This window comes from Salmo salar, chromosome 11, assembly GCF_965601325.2.
Source record: "Salmo salar chromosome 11, fSalSal1, whole genome shotgun sequence".
In the NCBI taxonomy this organism is placed as follows: Eukaryota; Metazoa; Chordata; class Actinopteri; order Salmoniformes; family Salmonidae; genus Salmo; species Salmo salar.
Window position 1 is genome coordinate 35,205,865 of NC_138301.1, and position 23,973 is coordinate 35,229,837.

The 23,973-nt window shown below is 41.2% G+C and overlaps 1 protein-coding gene across 2 annotated transcripts in view; it reads right to left on the minus strand.

Moving 5' to 3' along the window:
- LOC106562493 (microtubule-associated protein 1A) overlaps window positions 1–23,973 on the minus strand; it is a 69,714-nt gene that overhangs the window by 14,153 nt on the left and 31,588 nt on the right. Inside the window, exons 1-3 of one of the 2 annotated variants that reach the window (XM_014127402.3) lie at window positions 19,884–20,011; window positions 557–639; window positions 211–351 (exon numbers count right to left, since the gene is read on the minus strand). Coding sequence is in view for 1 of the 2 variants with exons in the window: in XM_045689415.2 (XP_045545371.2) it covers window positions 211–351; window positions 557–639 (224 nt within the window). In the remaining variant the exon portion in view is untranslated. Of the gene's footprint in view, window positions 1–210; window positions 352–556; window positions 640–19,883; window positions 20,012–23,973 lie in introns of those variants that run through there. The other variant, XM_045689415.2, reaches the window with a different exon arrangement.

Here is a 23,973-nt window from a genome sequence, read left to right on the forward strand (position 1 = left end):
TACCTATTCATCAAAACAATATTTTATTTGAGCATATAACAAGAACATATTTAAATGAATCAACCCTTCCCTAAAATGAAAGAATCACAAATATTGATTGAGAGAGTCCAGTCTGGATACTACCAACATAACAACAGAGTAACTACACAGTGTAGTCTGTACAGTGTAAGGCCAACTTATAGTAAAGTGTTGCTGAACAGTTGATCTTACTCCAGGATCAGAAATGACGTCAGAGAAGTGTCTCCAGGTGAAGGCTCCACCCTGCAGCGTGATGTCACCTCCCTGCTCAGAGCTCTGGCCACTTAGGACTAGTAGCTTGTGTCCAGCAGAGTCAGTGACCAGAGAGCGGATCTGGACGGGAAGAGGAGAGGGACAAATAGTGGAAAAAATGACATTAGTGGATTATCATCACAGTTGATTGACCTCATCAGTAAGCAGTATCTTTTCAAAAAAGGTTTCCATTGAGAAACATCAACCGTACCATAGTTTGTATATAAATGTGATTTCTGTGAAGGCAAAAGCCCTCAGTTGTCAGGTATGTCTGGGTCACACCTACCTCTGAAGCAGTAGTTTCCTCTGACGGGTTCACCAACACAACTGTCTCAAGGACATCACTCTTGTACTGCAGGGTCCTCTGTCCTGGAGAGGAAACAAACACAACAAAACACAGGGATAAGAATGACAAAACAACTAAAACAGTGCAGTCAGTAGTCGCAGTTCCAACAATATTTCTGTGCGTGGAAATACTAAATATTGTAGCGATCCCCGCTATATAAGCCACGTTACAATTCCCACCAAGTGGCTTAACCCTAATGACGCAATGGGTAGGGTGTTTGCCTTTCTCGCCAGCGACCTGGGTTCGCCCCGCTGTTCATTATAATATTGCTTCGAATGCAGCATGTGAAAATAGACTAGACTTATAATGGAGGCATTGTATTATGTGGTGATGTGATAAGCCTTAAGCATTGAGGGTCCATTAAGGAACATGACCAACGGTTTAACATGTGAGACCTCATGTTTTCCATGATAAGGAAATAGCTAGAAATGTACTGCAGTGATGAGTAACTTAGTCAAATGACAGTACAAAGCCATTGGAAAGCAAAACCAGAGAACATGGATCAGAATGATCCTCTGCAACCATGCTTTAATATTATTGGAAGCGTAGACGCCATCGGTATTGTGGCCCATCATTATTGTTATTATTATTAGTAGTAGTATTAGTATTATTATGAGTATTATTATTATGATAATGATAATGATGATGATGATGATGATGATGATGATTATTATTATTATTATTATTATTATTGCTATAAGATGAGTGTTCCTACAGTGTTTGACACTACCAAGGTGCACTGCAAGTCTACAGCGGCATCACGGCAGACAGGGCTGTCTGAATTTCGCATATTAGACAAGCCAATTAACAAAAATACCAAAACGCTGGGGCTGTATGAAAACATGGCTGAAACCGATTACTGATAATGCAACATCCGTGCTTCTAGCATTGGCCAAACACAATTAGCTGCAGACTAACACTGTGAGCCATACACAGGCTTCCCCTCCCTCCAAGGTCCCCTCACTCGCCATCCTATTTCTTCTCTGTAAATGTCTTAAACCCGTTATATACAGTCTCTTCCATGCCACATAAACAACAACAATATTGCAAAAGCCTCATTAGCTTCAGCCTGCAAACCCCATTGGCTGTTGCCATGGGGATGATAAGCTAGCTAGCTATGTTGCCGCTGGCTGAGTTACACTGACCCACTCTTGGCTATGGGAGACGCATTGCAGCATTTCTGAGGGGGGAGGGAGGGAGGGACAGGAGGGAGGGAGGGCCAGACGTGCTGCATGGGAGAATACCCAGCAGAGTAACACAGGAGGAGACAGCAACTGCCAAAGCAGCAGTAGAAGCAGCATCCTGATCCTGCATGCAGGTGCTTCATCAGGGAAACTATTTTTAGCACAAAATGGTTTACTGGCTCATCTCCAAATGGAAGAATATGAGAGGGGTTTAATATCATGGGTGTTTTTTTCTTCACTGCAGAGGGGAAGCAAGGGCATTAGGAGGTAAATAGATGGAACATGGAAGGAGAATGACGTCTTGTTATCCAGGGGTTACATGTAAGGTAAAAAAAAATAGACCTCACCCACGTAAACGAGATGCACAAGCTACCGCCACGGGTGACATTTAACACTAATAGCTTTTTCAGCATCTGTGCCTAGTACCAGCTGATGACTTCCTCAAATTATGAGCTAGTTTGTGCTTACAAATAACCAAAATGTGCTCTGTAGTGTGTACATAGCAAGTAAGCAGCACATATTGGCCTAGTTTTGGAGATTTATTTGTAGTTTTAGTTTCACGTTCGGCTCCGAAAAAGGCTAACTGTTGGAATTTGCTCAGCTGCCGAGAAAGTAAATAGAGTGGAATGAATTGTGTTGAACCTCAGGAGACTGGGGTTCCGTCCAAAATGGTACCCTATTCCCTATATAGTTGACTAATTTTGACCAGGGTCCATAAGGCTCTGGTCAAAAGTAGTGCACTAAATAGGGAAAAGGGAGCCATTTGGGACTCATGTTGGGATTGTGAGTGTTAGAATAACAATGCCAGCGGGAAGGCCAATGTGTGTACATTTTCATGCTGGATGAATACACTACAGGAAGAACAACAGTGACAATTCGGACATTTTGACTTTTTCAAATGAAGCATGGAACTTCTCTAAAGTGAATGTCAATGATACTGGAGGAGCCTGGTAACGTTCACTGAGGGCTAATTCTCAAAAACTACCCATCAAACTCTCAATACACTAATGCTGGATACAATAGCCTACAATTGTTGACTATGAGTGGCAATATCTTTGGGGATTGAGTTAACTGGTAAAATGTTTAAATCCCATACACAGTATTACGCACCCACCTTACACAAATACACATGCACCCACACACACGCCTTTTTCTGTTACAAAGGGCTCACTAACTCAAGGTACAGTATATAGAGGCAAAATGTATTCACTATTTCTAAAAAGCGGCTTCATTCCTGGTGTGTCTTCTGTTACAAGGGACATACCAGGGGTACAAGAGGTTGAGCTGCATGAGGAAACACAATCATGCTTTGAGCCTTTTCCTTACCAACTTAGGGTCTATAACATTCCCTGTCTGTTATTCTGCCCAGGGGATTCATTCAGTGAGCGAGGCCCTGTATCTGAAAGGATCAACCTTATCTCTACAATCAAATTGAAAATCACCAGGATAGCTCGGCCACTATATGACCTCCAGATGTGTCTTCTTCACAGAGAATAATAGAAAGTGCACAATAGCATCACTTCCTGATCTCGGAAAAGCACTCTCACCCACTGACATTGAGAATGAAGACAACACAGAGATAGAAATGTCCAAGAATGTAATCCACAGACACACCGGAGATTTGATTTGGATCTCTTTTAGTCCTCATTCGGACTAACATCCCAAGAGTCCTCGAACATTAAAATACAATTTATAATACAATCACATTTTTTCATATAACAAACTGTTACAAACAGCAGACATAATACCCTGCCATATTGACCAGATAAATACTCTAACAGTCTGAAAAGATAGATTGGTTCCTTCATCTACCATGGTCCTGCACAACCTTCCAATTTATTATATTTAAATGGTTCTAAAGTATTGTTTGAATTTATATATTGAAACGTTTCTGGTTTGCTCAGATAAATTCTTCCATTTCTTTATTGCTCTGAATCTAAATGTTATTTTGCCCACTTCTCTTTTCTGCCCGGATAACACATACAGTAGATGATGGACAATCTATTCCTAGTATTGTCTGTCTCTTACCAACTGAATACTGTTGAGAATGGAGTTTGACCATTTTAAATGGGGGAAAAAACATGGTTATTTTGTATTATCTTGTTGATTAATGACCACCCAAGAGCATTGTACATGACTACAACAGAATAATCATATCTCCACCTTAAAACAATCATTGCTGCTTTATTCTGTGCAATCTGCAGCCTCTTAATTTCACTTGCTGATGCATTTTCCAAGACCACAGAACAGTAGTTCACCTGACTCCCAATTAATGCTTGGGTTATTTGCTTAAGAATCTTTCCCGGTAAATATTTAGCGATCCTTCTGATCATGCATGCATATGTTATTTTTTTTGTTTTTTTTTTACATAGATGAGTTATTTGAGACGACCATGATAAGCAGTTGTCCAGCTCCACTCCCAGTAGTTTGGTTTCTGCCACTTCCTCAATTTGTACTCCCCCATACTTATAACCTTGGTTTTCTTGGCATTCAAAACAACTTTGTTCCAGAAAACCTACTCCCTGATATTTCCCATATCTACTTGTAGAGCTTCTTGTACCTGTTGAACCGATTGTCTTGCTGTATAAATTGTAGTATCATCTGCAAATGTAGTAGCTTGAGATAAGACATAAGGAAGGTCGTTGGTATATATTAAGTAAAGAAGTGGCCCAAGGCAGCTGCCCTGCGGTATTCCACAGTTTAAAGCATGAGGGGACGAAAACGACCCATTGATATAGGTAAACTGTTTTTATATTTACATTTTAGTCATTTAGCAGACGCTCTTATCCAGAGCGACTTACAGTAGTGAATGCATACATTTCACTTCATACATTTTTTTTCTGTGCTGGCCCCCTGTGGGAATCAAACCCACAACCCTGGCGTTGCAAACACCATGCTCTACCAACTGAGCTACAGGGAAGGCTATTTGTTAGTTAGATATTACTGTACCCAATTCAATGCTGCCTCCCTAAACCCATAATGCAATAATTTTATCAAAAGTATTTCATTATCCACTAAATCAAATGAAACAATGCACTGAAACCTAAAAATAGTACACCCACATACCTGCCATTATCCATAGCATTAAGCCACTGGTCAGTCATGTCAACCAATGCAGTGGTAGTGGAATGTTTTTTGCTGTGATCAAATCAGAGGGATGGTTCAAGTAATATTCCACCCAAACTCTGTATGCCATGGGCTCTCCAACCATGTTACTGCAACTACCCAGTGCTTAATTTGGGAAACCAAGTGAAATCTGTTCGTGAACATCAATAGTAACATATTTTCAGAACAAAACATATTTCATTTAACCGTTGACAGACCGTCTCTCTGAGTGCTTGAGAAATGAATTGTCACGTTGGGTGAAGGATCGGGAGACAGACACAGGAATACGTAATAGGGTTTTTAATTTCACCCAAATTACAGCGTGCCTGGTAAAAGCACGGGGACGAAGACCAAACAAACACGTATACAAAACACAGGGTTGAGACCCCAAAAAAGAGTAAATACACAAGCGCACAATGATACCACACGGGACGAGACCCGTAATCATCTGCGCAAAACAAGCGGCACGAAAGCCAAAACAACAAGGCAAAGGTACTCACAGGCACAACAGACATTGGAACAATAATCGACAGCCCAATGGAAACCAAAGGACACATTTATACAATTACAATCAGGGAAATCGGGACCAGGTGTGCATAATGACACAGTTCCGGAGGGATCCGTGACAGGAATGAAGGAGAGATGGGAGGAGATGGAAACACACGGTGGTGAGATATTCTTTAGCTAAAGGTAATGTTTCAGCCAATGAATTATGAAATTATAAAAAATTCCCTATTACTAGACTACTCAAAATCAAATACAAATTAACTATAATTGTAGGCTAACTCTGTAAGCCGTCCTGCACAATCAGTGAACCAGCAGCATCGCCTAGGCCTCAACGTTCTCCCCAGACTCATGGATAGAAGGTTTGGAGGGTAGCACAAGGTCCATCCAGTATGCATAATAATACAGTCCACACTCAAAGGCGATTACTAGAATTTGTTTAATTTTGGAGTACGCTAGACCAATTATGTACCAATGACATCTTAAATCAGTTTTTTAAAAATGTTTTTCTGCTGTGCATAAGATGCGGTAGGCTATGTAATGTATAACGGCACAATCATTATTTTAATTCCGTTTTTTCCCGGGCTCATAGATAGGCCTATGCGTATGTATAAGCTCTAATATGTGTGTTTTGAATGAATCATCAACTTAGAAAGCGCTGTTCATTTCATTTAGTTAGGCTTTGAAACAGTGTCCACAACGACTATGTTTTCCTCTCAGTTTCAATTACAGTGACTCAACAGTCACGTGGAATTTTACTGCGGTCATGACTCATGATTGCCGGTGTGGCGGTAATACGGCCACCGCAACAGCCCTAGTTCTATACCCTTTCAAATGCCGGTTTCCATTTTCTCTCGGCTTGGCTGCAGGGGAGGCAGAGAAGCCTGACAAAGGCCCTGTTGGCTGTAACAAATTCAGCAGCTGTAACAAACATGGGAGTGTAATAGGCGAGACGACCACTGTCTCCCTCTTCTTTCCTTTGTGTTAGAAGTGCCTCTGACTGAGATTCAACAGGCACTGAGGCTAAGCTGACTGTCAAAATATTAATGTCACGCTTTTCAAAAATGAACATTCAACTTCCTACCCCAGCTGGATCTACTTCATATGCTGATTGCCAAAACATCTCGGAGACAAAAAAATATGCTTACTGAGGAGAACATTTATATAATGCAAAAAAACAAGGACCTGCTTAAAATCATAATAACATTATACTGAACATCACACCACCTTAACCTTTTACACTCGTGGGAATTTAAATCCTATCCTATATGGATAGGGCTAAATTGAAATGTTTCTTCCAGAAGAAATATTAAAAGCAAATGCATAACCATGGTAGCAATTGAAAGGGAACAGTTTGGAGATTATGGGAAAATGATTAGACCAAAAGTGAGTTCACAACAGTTCACCTGACACGAGACTGAGTCCAAACATTACACTGTTGATTTTATGGGCATTTTACATTTTCTGTACTTTTCGCAGCATTTTGTTGATAACTAAGTCAGAAAATTCTAAATTCAGAGAAACAGATCCTAATTTTGGTGCACATAGAAATGAGTCATGTCATGAGTGTATTCAGGTGTGTGTTCTGCAGTTTTTTTCTCACAATAAACAAACATTGGTTCGTTCTGTTCAGAACAACCCAAGGTACGACGCCATGTCATCTTGTAACTGAACATCAAACATAGTGATTATAAACGTTGACACTGTATATGGCATTTGTTTTTTTATTTGGAAATGTGAAGTGCACATTTGGACTGTATGACATCAAAGTGGTATTTATTATAATCCTCAACGTCGAGTCATCTTAATGTAAAGCATTTCCCCTCACACAGACACAGATAATAACAAGTTGCCCAATTAGCGGGAGGCGCGGTGCTCAAATTCAGAACAGCAGTCAGTCAAAACACATACAGAGCTGTGAAGCGCAGAGCCTGAGCTCTGTACAGCCACTATGTTCCAAATCTGCCATTTGAACCCGTATACGGGTGTGAAGGGCTACTGAAAGATGTCGTGCTCTGATTAGTCCGAAAGACTAATTAACATTTCCAACCCAATAATTATCATGTTCAAGGACAGTCTCCAGCTAATCCTCTTCCTCTTCATGGAAAATGGGCCTGTGAGCCCACACCAGACCTGGGTTCAGATTCTATTTAAAATAATTTCAGATAAGTTATCTATGCTTGTTTGAGCTTGTCTGGCTTAATGGACCAATAGAATAGTCCCAGAACTGCTATACCCGCCCATCTGGCACTTTAGGCAGGCTAGAGCAAACACTCAAACTATTTCAAAGATTTCAAATAGAATTCGAACCCAGGTCTCGCCCCCACACCAGCCTGCAGAGACATCCACATTCTTTGAAAGTATATCCTTCCTTCCTCCCTTCTTTGACATAACCACTGACTAGAAAGGACTGGACAGGTGAAATCTGTGGTGAAGCCCTTGCGTTCACCTGTAAAATCATGTTTAATACGTGATTACTTCAATGAAGGGAGGAAGGGAGCATACAGACTCACACAGCACATCAAACACATTCTTCAGGCTCTGATATTCGGTCTGATATAAAAGGGGTTGGATGAAGTAACCCCTATACAGATGTAGGATCTTAATTTCAGCTAGTTTGCCACAGCAGTGAAATAATCCTGCAGCAACAGGAAATGTGAATTATTATGTGGATTATAAATAATGCACATTTTTGTAAGGGTTGATACGTTATTCTTTGGGGCATATCAAGTCTGAAATTTCAAAGTGGAAATAACAAACTTTAGAAGCTTAAAAATATATATATACACTACAAGTTTGCAAGGAAACTTCTCAACAACAAAAGTGTGATCAAATTAAGATCCTACATATGTATGCTGATCTGTGGTCAGCTTTCAATTGTCCCATCTAATGGTTAAGGTTGGGATTGTGGAAGAGTAAGCTGATCATAGATCTGTCCATGTGGGTAACTGTCACCCAGAGCATTATAGTAAAGCAAGGAGTACAACCGTTAGATGGAGTACAACAGTATTTGATCTACAGGTGAATACTTTCATGCTTTTATTACTCCGTTGAAACTCTTGACTATGTTTAGCAGATGCTTTCATCCTTCCGTAGCTTGATAACTCGCTCTGGAAGAGAGCATCTGTTAAATAAATTATATGTAAATATGGGGTGGGTAGTAGTGGGTCCATTCTATAGGCCTTTTATGGCCCTGGAAAAACATGTCTATGTCCAAATTGCACCCTATCCCCTATATAGTGCACTACTTTTAGTTTTTTCCAACTGCTTACACACGTTTTCAAAACTGTCTCCTTTTTTTCAAAACTCTACACACAATTCCCTAAACTGCACACACAAAATGCAAAATGCCTCACATCTCCTTCAAAATGTAACACTGCATTCAAAATGCCATAAACACATGTCAGAATGAAGTATTTGCATCAAATGGCAAACACTGCTTTCCTAATAGTACATTTTTGGATATACCATGTAAACACTGTTGTTCTAAATCTAAAGCTCTTTGGTCTTTCATAGGCTTATATCTACATTTCAATACAATGTTCTACAGTGAAAGTAATCTGCTGAGAGGGGTAACAAGTACACTGTAAACACCAATGCAATGTAGAAACAGAAAATATTTATTAGGCCAAACATTACTGGTGTATACAGTAGCATACAACAAAACCATAAACATATGTAAACCAAAAGTATATTCTTTAGAATACAGTAAAGAACACAATTGTGTGTGTTGGGTCCCGGGGGGGCAGTCACCAGTGCTAAGCTACGCTTCATCTCTTCTCCGGGCTGGGTCTGGCCACAATACTTCGTCCACATCACAAGATCCATTTTCTCTTGCCAAACATCGAGGGAAGTATCTCCTAGCATGGCGTATCCAACCTTGGACAGAGGCAACCTCTATGTCCCCACATGTGTCCTCCATTGCCTGGAGAAGCGGCATGCAGGCATAGGGTTGGCGATCATACACTTTCCAGCGCCAGGCTGAGAAGAATTCCTCTATGGGATTTAGAAAAGGTGAATATGGGGGTAGGTACAAAACTACAAATTGTGGATGGGTGGCAAACCAGTTTTGGACCAGAACAGCCCGGTGAAAACTAACATTGTCCCATAAAACCACAAATCTCGCAGGTTCCTGATCTGGATCAGGGATAAGCATTGTGTAAATTGCATCCAGAAAAGTGAGCATATGGCCGGTGTTGTACGGACCCAGTGTGGCATTGTGATGGAGGACTCTGTTTTGAGTGATGGCAGCACACATAGTTATATTACCCCCACGCTGTCCAGGGACATTGGTAATTGCCCTCTGTCCTATTGTGTGTATGACCTGGTGAATAAGTGTAGCAATTTGATTGGTTGTGTTTGGAAAAGGAAAGCAAGTCACTTCCTGTTAGATTTTTGTGTTTTAGGTAGAGAATTGTGTGTAGTGTTTTGAAAAAAGTGTTTTAAAAAGAGTCAAAGGCTGAGAAATAGCTTAAGGTTTTGGATATTTGGTGTGTAGTTTTGCACTTTGAGTGAGAGGTTTAAAAAATCGTGTGACATGAAAAGTAAGCAGTTCGAAAAAACTGTAACATGGGCCATAGAGCTCTGGTCAAAAGTAGTGCACTATGTATGGATTAGGGTGCCATTTGGGACACACTGAGGGTCTAATTAGAACGGTGTCAGGCTCAGAGCTGATCCTATTGTCCAGCTAACACCCTACTAACACTTTATAGTAAACACACCCAGAGGGGGGGGGGGGGGGTGTGTGTGTGTGTGTGTGTGTGTGTGTGTGTGTGTGGTGTGTGTGTGTGTGTGTGTGTGTGTGTGTGTGTGGTGCAGAGTCAAACGTTTCTCCAAAACATTTCATAACAACAACCAAGAATGTGAACTATTGGTGTCAACACGCCCACTAAAATACTTACATGAGAACAATGTTTTGATTAACTGTATATGCATGATTCTATTCCTCCGCTCACTGTGTTGTGACATCATGACGTATGATATGGACAGTGTAACAATAATATATAGCTTAGGTCTTATACAAGCTAAAATACAGGTAACTGCCAGAATAAAGGAAACACCAACATAGTTTCTTAATAGGGCGTTGGGCACCAAGAGTCGACAGAACAGCTTCGGTGTGCCTTGGCATAGATTAAACAAGTGTCTGGAACTCTATTGGAAGGATACGACACTATTCTTCCACAAGAAATTCCTTCATTTTGTTGTTTTGTTGATGGTGGTGTAAAACGCTGTCTCAGGCACTGATCCAGAATGTCCCATAGTGTTCAGTTGGGTTGAGATCTGGTGACTGAGACACACACACACCCTTTAAACCCCCTATGCTCCTTTGAGACCCCTATTTCAAAGTCACTGAGATCTCTTCTTCTAGCCATGGTAGCCAAAATAATGATCAACTGGGCTTTTTTTTACATGACCCTGATGGGATGTTTAAATTGCTTAATTGACTCAGGAACCACACCTGTATCGAAGCACCTGCTTTCAATATACTTTGGATCCCTCATTTACTCAAGTGTTTACTTTATTTTGGCAGTTACCAGCATATCTACCATAGCCTACTTATGCCACTGCCAGTATTCATTTTTGATGTTTTTGGGTTGTTAATCTCTCGTGGACAGACACACGTAGCATATTTTAGCGTCTTTCAACAGACTGTGGGATGCGACAACTAACGAGGAACATTGTTCCGCTGGATTTTCGTCACTGATCATTTGGACAAATCACAATTTCGAATTTCGGAGGGGGACATTTGGTCCATAGACTTTCCGGAAACTTGCAGAGAGAGGGGTGTGGTGCTAAGGCCCTGCTTCTGCTGCTTGTTCTAGTATCTTTTCTAATATGTCACCCCCCCAGAACTAAATCATGTAGCTGGCGCAAGATTTTAGTTCTGGGTTGGCCAGATTAGTGGCTTGGAGATTCAATTTTTTTTTCTGATTGAAAAACACAGCCATACTGCTGTATATCCAGAGCTGTAAAGCTCAGTGCCAAGTTCTTCCTAATCCATCCCCAAAGAGCAATAGCTGGCTTTCTAGCAGGTAAACATTTAATCCCTCAAACCTGCATTATCTGCGCAGCTGAAGTCCATTAAAAATGATTGTCATCATTTGTGGGACCCAGACAAATTGCTTTTCGAGGGCAGCTTAAGGTTTCTGCATTAGTTTATTCCTCATTCATAACATGAATACTTTTATTGTAAATAAAAAAATGCCCCTCATTAGATATTGCTCCTCTCACTTTCAGAACCATGGACAGCGGCATTTGCAACATTCTTTACGTCGCGTCACAAGGGGAGTTATGGCTGATTTAAGGTCAACCTTGTTACGTTCAACCCTATCACTTTCATTGTCACTTTTTATAGTCATTTTCTTCATTTAACCTCTTGAGATGGAAATGTTTTTTTTATGAAGTTGAACATGTGCTCTTTATGACAGAATGTTAAAATTAGGTGAAATAAATAGTTATTTTATAAAATGACTCTGCCCAAAAGACACTACTCCTGAAATGAGCCAAATAGTGAGCAGATATTTCTTTTATTTTCAGGAGCTGGAGGGTGAGCACAGGGTGACTGTACTAGGCCATGTGTAAGGCTTTTCTGATGTGACAGTGTGTTGTTTGCCAGAGGTGTTTGATGACTAACCAGAATAGAAAATAGCCAAGGAAGCAGTTTAGGCTATTTTGCTGAGTCAAAGTGTGAAGGAGACATACCTTTATGTGAAAGACACTGGGCTCTATTACTAAATAATTAATGTAAAGATTGTGTCAATTTCTACTGTGACATGAGCTGAACTAATATTTAGCAATTAAGTATAGCATACAAATGCTAAAAAAAACAGCCATAGATCCTTGTTGGTGATAGAAGACAGCTTGAATATAAACCTCTATTGGTTTAGTAGCAATGCAATCATTCTGAAAGAACTCTACAAAGTCAGACTTGCATAACATTCCTTTCATAAAAGCTGCAAATTATCAATCTCATTCTAGCTAATTATTGCCCTAATTCATCCAGTACATTACAGGCCAGGCAGGAAGCCATTTTGTGTCTTTGCTGCCATGCTGATGGACAAAAAGAGAATGTGTTACCAAAACAACTGTTTTGCTGGCTCCATCTCATGCGCTTCTCTTTTTAAAAGAGCAATAAAATCCAACCAAAGCCTTGGACTCACCACTTGATAAACACAAGTGAGATGTCTAAGAGTGAGTGGGTGATGGGAAGGCGGGTGGGTGGGGGAGTCAGCAACGGCCCTCCACAAGGCCACAAGGGATAAAAGACAGAGAGAGAGAAAGAGAGAGAGAGAAAGAGAGAGAGAGAGAAGCCTACACTAAGAGCTAGCTCAGCCTCTGACTGATGGCTGATGGCTGATGGGTGAACTTCAGGCTGCATCTCAAATTACACTCTATTCTCTTTACAGTGCACCTCTATTGAACAGGGGGCATAGGGCTCTGGTCTAAAGTAGTGCACTATATAGGGAATAGGGTGCCATTTGGAATGCACACAGTAACAAGCTGCCTGGCTAGGTGGCAGAGATGCATTTTTCTGCCCACTCATTGCTGAGTCGAGTCTAGCAACTCTTGATGTGCTCTTATGCCACCTGAGCGATGTCAACTGTGAGCATTTGACCTGGCAGCAAAGGCAAGAGGATGTGTGTGTGTGCGTTTGTACACTGAGTGTACAAAACATTAAGAACACCTGCTCTTTCTATGACATAGACTGACAAGGTGAATCCAGGTAAAAGCTATGATCCCTTAATGATGTCACTTGTTAAATCCACTCCAACCAGTATAGATGAAGGGGAGGAGACAGGTTAAAGAAGGATTTTTAAGCCTTGAGACATGGATTGTCTATAGTGTGCATTCAGAGGGTGTCACGACTTCAGCCGAAGTCGGTTCCTCTCCTTGTTCGGGCGGCGCTCGGAGGTCGACATCGCCGGTCTACTAGCCATCGCCGATCCACTTTTCATTTTCCATTTGTTTTGTCTTTGTTTCTACACACCTGTTTTTCATTCCCCTAATTATTGTTCATGTATTTAACCTTCTGTTTCCCCCATGGTGTTGTGCGGGATTGTTTGTCATGTTCGGTAATGTTGGTGACTGGCTATTTCGACGGGTGCTGTTTTTTGCCTGTGCGTAAAAGTTGATGTTTGTGTGTTTGGGCAAGTGTAGTGTTTTACCTTGCACCATTCATAATTACGTTGCTCCCGATTCTCTGCTCTCCTGCGCCTGACTGCATACACCAGCTATACCCACCCTTATGACAGAGGGTGAATGGGCAAGACAAAAGGTGCCAGGCGCAGCGGTTTTTGTCAAGAACTGCAACGCTGCTGGGTTTTTCATGCTCAACAATTTCCCCGTATGCATCAAGAATGGTCCACCACCCAACGGACATCCAGCCTAATTGACACAACTGTGGGAAGCATTGGAGTCAACATGGGCCTGCACCCCTGTGGAATGCTTTCGACACATTGTTGAGTCCATGCTGTTTTGAGGGCAAAAGGGGCATGCAACTCAATTAGGAAGGTGTTCCTAATATTTGGTATGCTCAGTGAATATACATTTGTGTGTGTGTGTGTGTGTGTGTGTGTGTGTGTGTGTGTGTGTGTGTGTGTGTGTGTGTGTGTGTGTGTGTGTGTGTGTGTGCATGTGAACCGCAGTGGCAACACTAGACCATGTCCCATGTACTGTATGTAATGTTCTCTGACTCCATGGGCATGATTCTCCTAGAACCCTGCTTCACCACACATTGCATGCAATGTTGAGTGGGTGAGAAACCATTCCAGAGAAGGATTTACATAACTCTGAATAAATGGTACAGATAACATAGAGGACAATGAGAATATGGGCTGAATGAATACAATACTCAGAAAACCAGGCATAGGTCAAAACATTGCCATTGCTCACTAAATCAAAAAGAAAATGTCCCTTTCTGGCAGCATTGAAAATAAGGGAGAGCCGCACATTCTAGGAGCTCAGATGCAAAAAAATGTAATATCCAACGTTTGGACAGCCAAGCTGTCTTCATCAGGGTATGATCACAAACTCTGCAGGGTGACTCGTTTATATAGTGTCAGAAGACACACAGGTGTCTGTAATCATGGCCAAGTGTGGCCTGATATCATTGATTAATTCTCAAATATAAAAATGGCATACAAAGAACAGCATACAAAAAAACAAATGGATATCATACGATCATAGATTCATTTTAGACTACACAAGCTTACAAACAATTACAATGGCAAAGTCACAATAATCGCAAGAATGCCGAAGGGTGCAAGGATCTTTAAGTTAAAGATCCAGGCAGCCTCTCGTTTTAACAATATATTATCAAGGTCACCCCCTCTCCTAGGGAGGGTGACATGTTCGATGCCAATATAACGCAGAGACGAAATCGAGTGGTTTGCTTCCAAAAAGTGGGCCGCAACTGGGTAAGTCAAGTTTTTGCACCTAATGGTGCTACGATGCTCTGAGATACGTACTTTTAATTCACGCTTTGTTTTACCCACATAATTTTTACCACAAGGACATGTTATAAGATAAATAACTGCCTTAGTGGAGCACGTAATAAGACCTCTGATTGGGATCGATTTCCCTGTTTGTGGGGGTTTGAAGGATCTACATTTATAAGTGCCATTGCATTGAGCACAGCCATTACACTTGTAATTTCCATCCAGTAGGGGTGCAAATAGACATTGTTCAGGAATATCTTGGGGTGGTAAATCAGAGTGTACCAATTGGTCTCTGAGATGTCTGCCCCGCGAGAATACGACCAAGGGAAGGTCCGAAAACACATTACCAAGACTTTCATCGTATTTTAGAATGTGCCAATGTTTGTGAACGATTCCCTTAATTTGTTCAGAGCACTTTGAATAGCGGGTAGTTAGAACGCAAGAATGCGTCTTTTTGCGAGACTGACCTTGAAAAAGGTCATGTCTCATTTGAATTTGATCAATGGCAATATTAATCTGATCATTTTTGTACCCCCTCTCCTTGAACTTTCTTTACGTCTCAGCCATATTTTTGTCGAAATCTGATTGTTTTTTGCAAATTCTTTTGATTCGACAGAATTGGCTGTAGGGCAAACTATTTTTCAAGGGAAGTGGGTGACAACGGTCAGCCCTCAAACTGTTATGATCAGTAGGTTTCCTGTAAAGATCAGTGTATAGAACATTATTTTCACACAAGATCAGAAGATCAAGAAAACTGATTTGACGTGTATCACGTTTTGGCAGCATACCTAGCAAACCAAAAACATTCCCTGGACATTAGGTCAAATTCCCATTAAAATTCCCTATTTCAGTGTGTGGGTATGCCTTTCAAATACTTAATATTCCAGTCACATAATATATCATAACACTAGCAGCATTGATGAACGGCACGCCCTTGATATGACAAGTCAGAGGACCTGAGGGGTCCATCACTGCCCATAGGGGGTTGTTGGGAGATGAATGGGGGTAAAGAATGAGGGGGTGTATCCATACAGTCATTGGGTTTACCCCCCTACTAAGTGTCACACTACCAGAGGTGTGGCTACCTCTTAGTGGCAGTATAGAGCAGGATAATTCAGAGTACCTGATAATTCTCTCCTGTTCTCTGCTTAATCAATTAGACCCCTGGTTCATCAGCCTGTCATATAACTAGCTGGCTCAGGAGAACCTATAGGGGACACACAGCTCAGGGAGACTACTATCAGGGGAATCACATACTAGGACGCAAAGCAATGATGGACTGCAAGTGTAAACAAAGGAGTGTACTCCCCCCCCCCCCCCCCCCCCCCCAGCACTCACACACTTGAGTCAACTAATTGGTCAGCCATGGCAAGTTAACCCCCAACAACAACTGTTCCCTGGGCACCGACGACGTGGACGTTGATTAAGGCAGCTTCCCACAACTCTCTGATTCAGAATGTCTGGGTTAAATGCATCTCCTTTTCCCCAAATGATCCTGTCACTGTAATAACCATTCGAATAGCAACAACAACAAAAACATGCACATTTTCTCCTCTTCTCTGCTCGTGACTGCATGTACTGCTGCGTCAGGGAGGGGGGCATCGCCTAGGCAGCCGAAGACTCGTTATCTACAACAATTTGCTTGTTTCAGCAAGGAGCAACAAAGCTTCATCACGTTGTAGAGTTCATGTTACAGCAGAAACGGACTCATCCTCATGAATGCCCGGCCGTCATGATGGTTATTTTATTTTAATGACGGTCTTCATCCATAACCATCTGTTACAGGATTATAAAGTAATTGTTCCAGCCCTAATTGTTATATTCTTAAAGCTGCAATATGTGACTTTTTGGGCGACCCACCCAATTCACATAGAAATGTGAGTTATAGATCTGCATTCTTATTGAAAGCAAGTCTAAGAAGTGGTATTTATTTATTTTTATTTATTTAACCAGGTAGGCAAGTTGAGAACAAGTTCTCATTTACAACTGCTATATATATATATGTGTGTGTGCGTGCGTGCGTGCGTGCGTGTGTGTGTGTGTGTGTGTGTAGCATATATGGTATATCTGTTCTATGTGTACAATTTCTATGCTACCTGTTCTTAAGTTTTGTTTTTTCATCTTTTATTTTCGGATTTGTACACCAGTTTCAAACAGCTGGAAGTACAATATTTTTTGTTGTTGAAAATATATTTCACAGCAGCTTAGAAGGTACAATGATTTACTATACTTGCTATTAGAATTTTAGCAAACAGGAAATGGTGGACGATTTCTGCATAGTGCATCTTTAAATGGAATAAACACAGACCTAGAGTCAATAATCCTGATTAGATTAACATCTGTAAGAGATCAATAACTCAAACACCGTCAGTGTGAAGAGGCTGTGGGTAACAACCACACATCTCACCTTAATCACCGCTCAACCAAAACTAAGCGAGGCAATTGCAACCAACAGGCAGAATTTAACCAAAGCTGTGTTATCGCTGATTTTTTGTTAAACGCTACTAACAGGAGATTACATGCACCTGCATACTAAAATCATCTTGATTTCAACCAAAAACCCACAAAAATGAAGTAGCAGATGAGCTGATCTCCTGTTGTTTCCATGCTAAGAAAGTTTGATACTAGACAGTTTGAATTAGGTTCTCTACTCCTGGCCCCAATGAAATATCCACCTATTAGGGATATTGAAAAAAAGGTTGGTAAAAAGGTTGTCAATTAATCTAAAATACTTATTGTAAGAAAATAGGATTATATTTCATGCAAACATTTCATCTTCAATGTCAACATAATTAGGACATATAACTTACTTTATTAGACTACAATTTAATTTGATTAGAAAATAGATTATATAACTCAATCACGATTGGCTTGATTTAGTTACACATTTTATATGTGGACAGTTCAGGGACATTTTCGTTTCCCCTTTTGAATGGCCCTGCTTTATTAGACAAGTTGTAATTAATGGATTACATAAATTATAAATTAAAAAGTAATATGAGTTTTCCATTGATATAACCTGTACGATATATTTCCACAGTATAAATGCTGTCTTAAACAAGAAATTACTTTTTTTAGTTGTACAATTAAATCACCCATGAGACTGCTCAATCCCCAGGTTTTCTTTTATAGATAATGGTAAAGATAATTCCCTGTAGAGGGTGAAAATGTAAAGCTCAGCTTTTAGGGAGCAGGAAATGTTGTAAGCAAGCAATTGAGATCGGCTGGGCTGGCGATTACAATATTGTTTACAATGATTTTTCTTGTCAGAGTGCACTTACCAGACATTTATATCATGAAAGACACTTAGTGGGATAGCTCAGAGAGAATACTACTGTTGATAGGCTGCAAAGTTTCTGAATATGAGACATATAAAACCAGTTAGCACATCTTGCCACTCCTTAAAGATCTTGATTTTGGAACTGAAAGTATGTCTGTGTGGCAAATGGCACCCTATGTAGTACACTTCTTTGATGATGCACTAGGGAATATGGTGCCATTTGGGACATAGACTATGAAACACTGACCATGAAACACTGACCCAGTGGCACAGGTGTGGCATACTCAGAGTTAATAGCTTTCATATAGGGCACCAAATGGGACACACATACAGATGTTGGATCTTAATTTGACCAGTATTGTAGCAGCAAAATAAAACTGCTGCAACAGGATTTGAATGTTTAGTCCATAACATTGTTTGATCGGTGGTTAGGCTATTATCTGGCCAAAATTAGGCTACATGCAAAGTGCAATAATATGTGTAAGTGCAGGTTTTCAGTGAATTTATGTAAATCATGAAGTTCATCTGCAGGAAAATTCTCGGCGACAAAAGAGTGATCAAATTAAGATCCTACACCTTTGGAGGTTACTATGTTCTCTGTCATGGTATCTGCTTATTGGACACTGAGATAGGCCTGAGATGACGGTTCTATAAAGGAGAGAAAGAACCCATAGCTGATATGAACCATGTATGTCCAAAAAAGGTAATTCCACTAAAATCAAGAAAACGTTTAATGTGTAAATGTATGCAATAAACTTGGCCTGCTCATTGTATTTAATATGACTACATGCACTCAGCGATGTATGATCCTCAGGTGTGTCTCTGCTTTTAGGAAATATACCTTTTACACTGTTGCGTTCTTCTGGTTTCAGAAGCCTATTTAGAATTGATATGCAGTCTAAATTCCAATAATAACAATGATATGATTCTAAGTATATACTAAAGTATTATCCAGGCTCTGTGATTCATAGACCATTCGGGTTTTATTTTGGTTATGAAACTCCGCTGCTGCCTAGGCCTACAGGTCGGCAGATACGCTGTTTATAGACGGTTGGATAAATCGCATCGACATTTGGGTCACCCAATTCTTCTCGTCCGAATTACCCGCAAGACAGCGCCATATCTTGACACTTCGTTAATCATGCTGTGGACCAACATCTTCGACATATTGTAGTGCTCGTGTCTAATAAGGGTGGTGAATATGCCTATTTTTGTGCTTTTCAAAATCGGTATATTTCACATAGCCTAAATTACATCGTCATCGTTTTATCCCTTTTAATCTACCTGTGATGTGAAATAGGCTATCATTCACATTTCCATACAGAGCTGCTTCATCCCAGTCTGTGTTTTTCATACAGGCCTTTAGCTCTTTAAACCGGGTGTAATATTAACAAACTGGCAGACACTCAGATGTCTTAATCCTTCCTTTCCTATGCAATCGGATTCGGGATTCCTCCACTGTCTCTACACGCAGGGACAGAGTAGCGATTGCTTTTTCATATTTAGACTACTACAATAACCTACAAAATATTATTGTGTTGTATTTAATTTTGACGGCACAAATAGAGAACACAAGGCATCCTCACTGACACGCAATCCAAATCAATGCAGAATATACAAGCCTACCATTACTGTCCAGTAGGCTAATCCTTTTTTATAGGAAGGAACCATGCAGTTCCGCGAGGTATAGAACATCGGAAATATGACATGACACAAATAGGCTATGTAGGCAAAATAAATATTCCACTGACACCTACCTTCTGCGATGCTGGGGAGAGCGCGCGGCACGAGGGGTAGAGAACGGAGAGTGAGAAATCTCGTAGTATCATTCGAGTGTGCGTGGGGCTGTGGGCGAGTGAGTGAGTGGGAGGGGCACCAATGTGAGAGAATCGCCTCCGTGGATGAGAATATTGAACTGGATGATAGAAGGCTGTACGGTACGCAGGGGCGAAAATCTGATATCCACTTTGGAGGGGACAATTACATTACATTTTCTCAAGAGCAATTCCTGAGGGGGACACCAAAAGTAGCGCTGTAACACATAGCCTACATTGTAATATGGTAAATGTATATTGAGGAACCAAAGAAATAAGGTGTTTGCAGTACTCCTAACTACCGGTACCCAAAACTACACAACTAATCACAACAGCAATACCATTGCCTTTAACAAATCTTAGTTCAGTCACCAGTTTAAGTTGAGAGTGGGGGTATCCATGGCATTTTCCAATTATGTTCCTATTTTACAAGTCAAAAAAATTGAAAACCTTTCATAATGTTGCCAAACAAAGACTCAACAAACTTACCTGAGACTCCCTGTCTCTGCCAGTCTGTCCCTGCATATCTGTCCCCAACTCTGCTGTCTGTGTGCCAGCTGTTGCCTGCTCTGCCCAATGACATCATTGTGAAACATTTCCATTAGAATTTCATTTCTTTCTTATGAACATTTTATCAACTAGTCTTTGAGATATTAGGCTACTAGGGTTCTTACAATGCGTTTTGGTGTATTGAAAAATACTCTGATGTCCGTCTTTTATTTTTCTGCCATTTTTCTACCTGGCTGGCTGGCTGGCTACACACACAGTGTGTAGGTTATTTACAGTAGGAGATGGGCTTCTATCATCTTCAATCATTCTATATGGGCTTCGATCTAAAAGGTAGCTAGCAAATGTGAAACGGATTAAAATGACAAGAGTTGACAGCTGTATGAGTTCACCATTTACACAACATATGCTGCAACCTTTTGTAATTTTAATAGTTTGTTTCATATTGGCTGGCTTCCAACAATAGCTGAATTTGCAAAGCTAGCGAGCACCAATTCCGTTTCAGTGGTGTTTGCTATAATCTTTGCTACCCAGGTTAAATAAAGGTGAAATAAAATAAATAAATAAAAGTTCCCTTGCGACAATTTAGCTTTTGCAACGAGACCATTAAATATATTTAAGACAATGGTAGAAGAGAGTGTAGTTCTGTTCAGTTTGGACTTCAGTTTATCGCTAACCTTATCACAGGGACTTTGAAGCACTAACTTACATCATCTGCATGCTGATTCCATCTTTGACGACGCCACATAAATGGAATAGGTACTAGCTAGCTTAATAGTTAATATTTGCGCGCTAGCTCTGCATATTCAGCTAGTGTGTGTGTGCGCGATTGACTGGATGAACCTCACGGCAGTTACGTAGCAAGCTAAGGAACTGGCAGTGGAGCAAACCATTGTGAGGCAAAGGGCGGGGGGGTCGCAATCTTTTGAAACTTAAAAACGCGCTATTAAGTGTCTATAATCAGCACAATTGCTTTCATTGCGTATTATTAATATTATTTAAATTACATAGTTATGTTTCAGTGATATATTGGGGGGACAAATAATATTTTTCCCAGGATGGGGGGGTCGTGACCCCCCTGTCCCCCCCGGGATTTCCGCCCCTGACGGTACGGTAAAACATTGACACAACAGCGCAGGTGTTCGGCCGCTGGTCAGGGACAAGCTCAGTGCCCCAGCAGACATTTAACCATTTTCACTGGCAGAGAGAGGAGTATGGCCATCGACTAGCCAGTATTTTCAGAAATGCATTCTTATCTGTCTCGTATCCAGGGCTCGATCAGAGCATATAATTAAATGTATATTATTATATATCTCTACGCCCCAGTGTGTCCGGGCCTAATATTGGTAAACCCAGAACTAAAACCTAGAGTAATTTAGTTAGAATCTGGCCATCAGAGATTAGCCCAGGCCCTGGCACATTTTTAGTACACACTTATGTTAAGGTGTCCCTCCCTTCCATGTACTAAACATCACGTTCTTGTCTTGTCTTGGACATGACAGTCTGGAACTCATTAGTGGTACTGGCTCTCATTTTATAACACACTGAAACAAACACAGGTTCAAGATCTAAAGGGGAGTCAATAAAATATTCAATTATGGGTTAGTGAACCGCCATGGAGAACCATTCATAATCTGCCGTAAGGGTGCTTTTCAAAGATGCCAATTCCAAGTAGCAAAAATACTGAGAAACAGAGACACCCATTTCAGATCCAGTCAAAGGTTCTGAACTGCTGTATTCATAGCTGTGTTTTAGTTTCCCTCCATCAGCCCGAATGTATGTGTGCTACTGTACTGAAGACCGTATCTGCTCAGATGTGCTGTTGGCAGCCAATTCCCTTTCTGATGGGGATTTAGCATTAGTCCAAAGGCTCAGTAATCAGTGTTTGTGTGTGTGTGTGTGTGTGTGTATGTGTCTGTGTGTGGGTGAGTGAGTGAGTGCGTGCAAGTGAGCAGATGGAGAGGAGGGAGGGGGGGGGGGGGGGGGTGATTTGGTAGGGTGTGATTTGGGACACAATTCTCATTACCCCTAAATGGCTGGTATGCATCAGCTGCTGGAGTGGGTGCACACATCTACTGAAGGACCTGAAAAGAAGATTGGTCATCAAGCTTCAAAATATCTCCCAATCTGCCCTGAGTCCTGACCCTGTTTATATCAAAACATCCAATCTGCCTTGAGCCCTGACCCTGTTTATATCGAAACATCCAATCTGCCCTAACCCTGTTTATATCAAAACATCCAATCTGCCTTGAGCCCTGACCCTGTTTATATCGAAACATCCAATCTGCCCTGACCCTGTTTATATCAAAACATCCAATCTGCCCTGAGTCCTGACCCTGTTTATATCCCAACATCCAATCTGCCCTGAGCCCTAACCCTGTTTATATCCAAACATCCAATCTGCCCTGAGCCCTGACCCTGTTTATATCCAAACATCCAATCTGCCCTGAGCCCTGGCCCTGTTTATATCCAAACATCGAATCTGCCCTGAGTCCTGACCCTGTTTATATCCAAACATCCAATCTGCCCTGAGTCCTGACCCTGTTTATATCCAAACATCGAATCTGCCCTGAGTCCTGGCCCTGTTTATATCAAAACATCCAATCTGCCCTGAGCCCTGACCTTGTTTATATCAAAACATCCAATCTGCCCTGACCCTGTTTATATCCAAACATCCAATCTGCCCTGAGCCCTGACCCTGTTTATATCCAAACATCCAATCTGCCCTGACCCTGTTTATATCCAAACATCCAATCTGCCCTGACCCTGTTTATATCCAAACATCCAATCTGCCCTGAGCCCTAACCCTGTTTATATCCCAACATCCAATCTGCCCTGAGCCCTAACCCTGTTTATATCCAAACATCCAATCTGCCCTGAGTCCTGACCCTGTTTATATCCCAACATCCAATCTGCCCTGAGCCCTAACCCTGTTTATATCCAAACATCCAATCTGCCCTGAGTCCTGACCCTGTTTATATCCAAATATCCAATCTGCCCTGAGTCCTGACCCTGTTTATATCCAAACATCCAATCTGCCCTGACCCTGTTTATATCCAAACATCCAATCTGCCCTGACCCTGTTTATATCCAAACATCCAATCTGCCCTGAGCCCTAACCCTGTTTATATCCAAACATCCAATCTGCCCTGAGTCCTGACCCTGTTTATATCCAAATATCCAATCTGCCCTGAGTCCTGACCCTGTTTATATCCCAACATCCAATCTGCCCTGAGTCCTGACCCTGTTTATATCCCAACATCCAATCTGCCCTGAGTCCTGACCCTGTTTATATCCAAACATCCAATCTGCCCTGAGCCCTAACCCTGTTTATATCCAAATGTAACCAATGTGAAATGGCTAGTTAGTTAGCGGTGGTGTGCGCTAATAGCATTTCAATCAGTGACGTCACTCGCTCTGAGACTTGAAGTAGGGTTTCCCCTTGCGTTGCAAGGGCCGCGGCTTTTGTGGCGCGATGGGTAACGATGCTTCGTGGGTGTCAGTTGTTGATGTGTGCAAGGGTCCC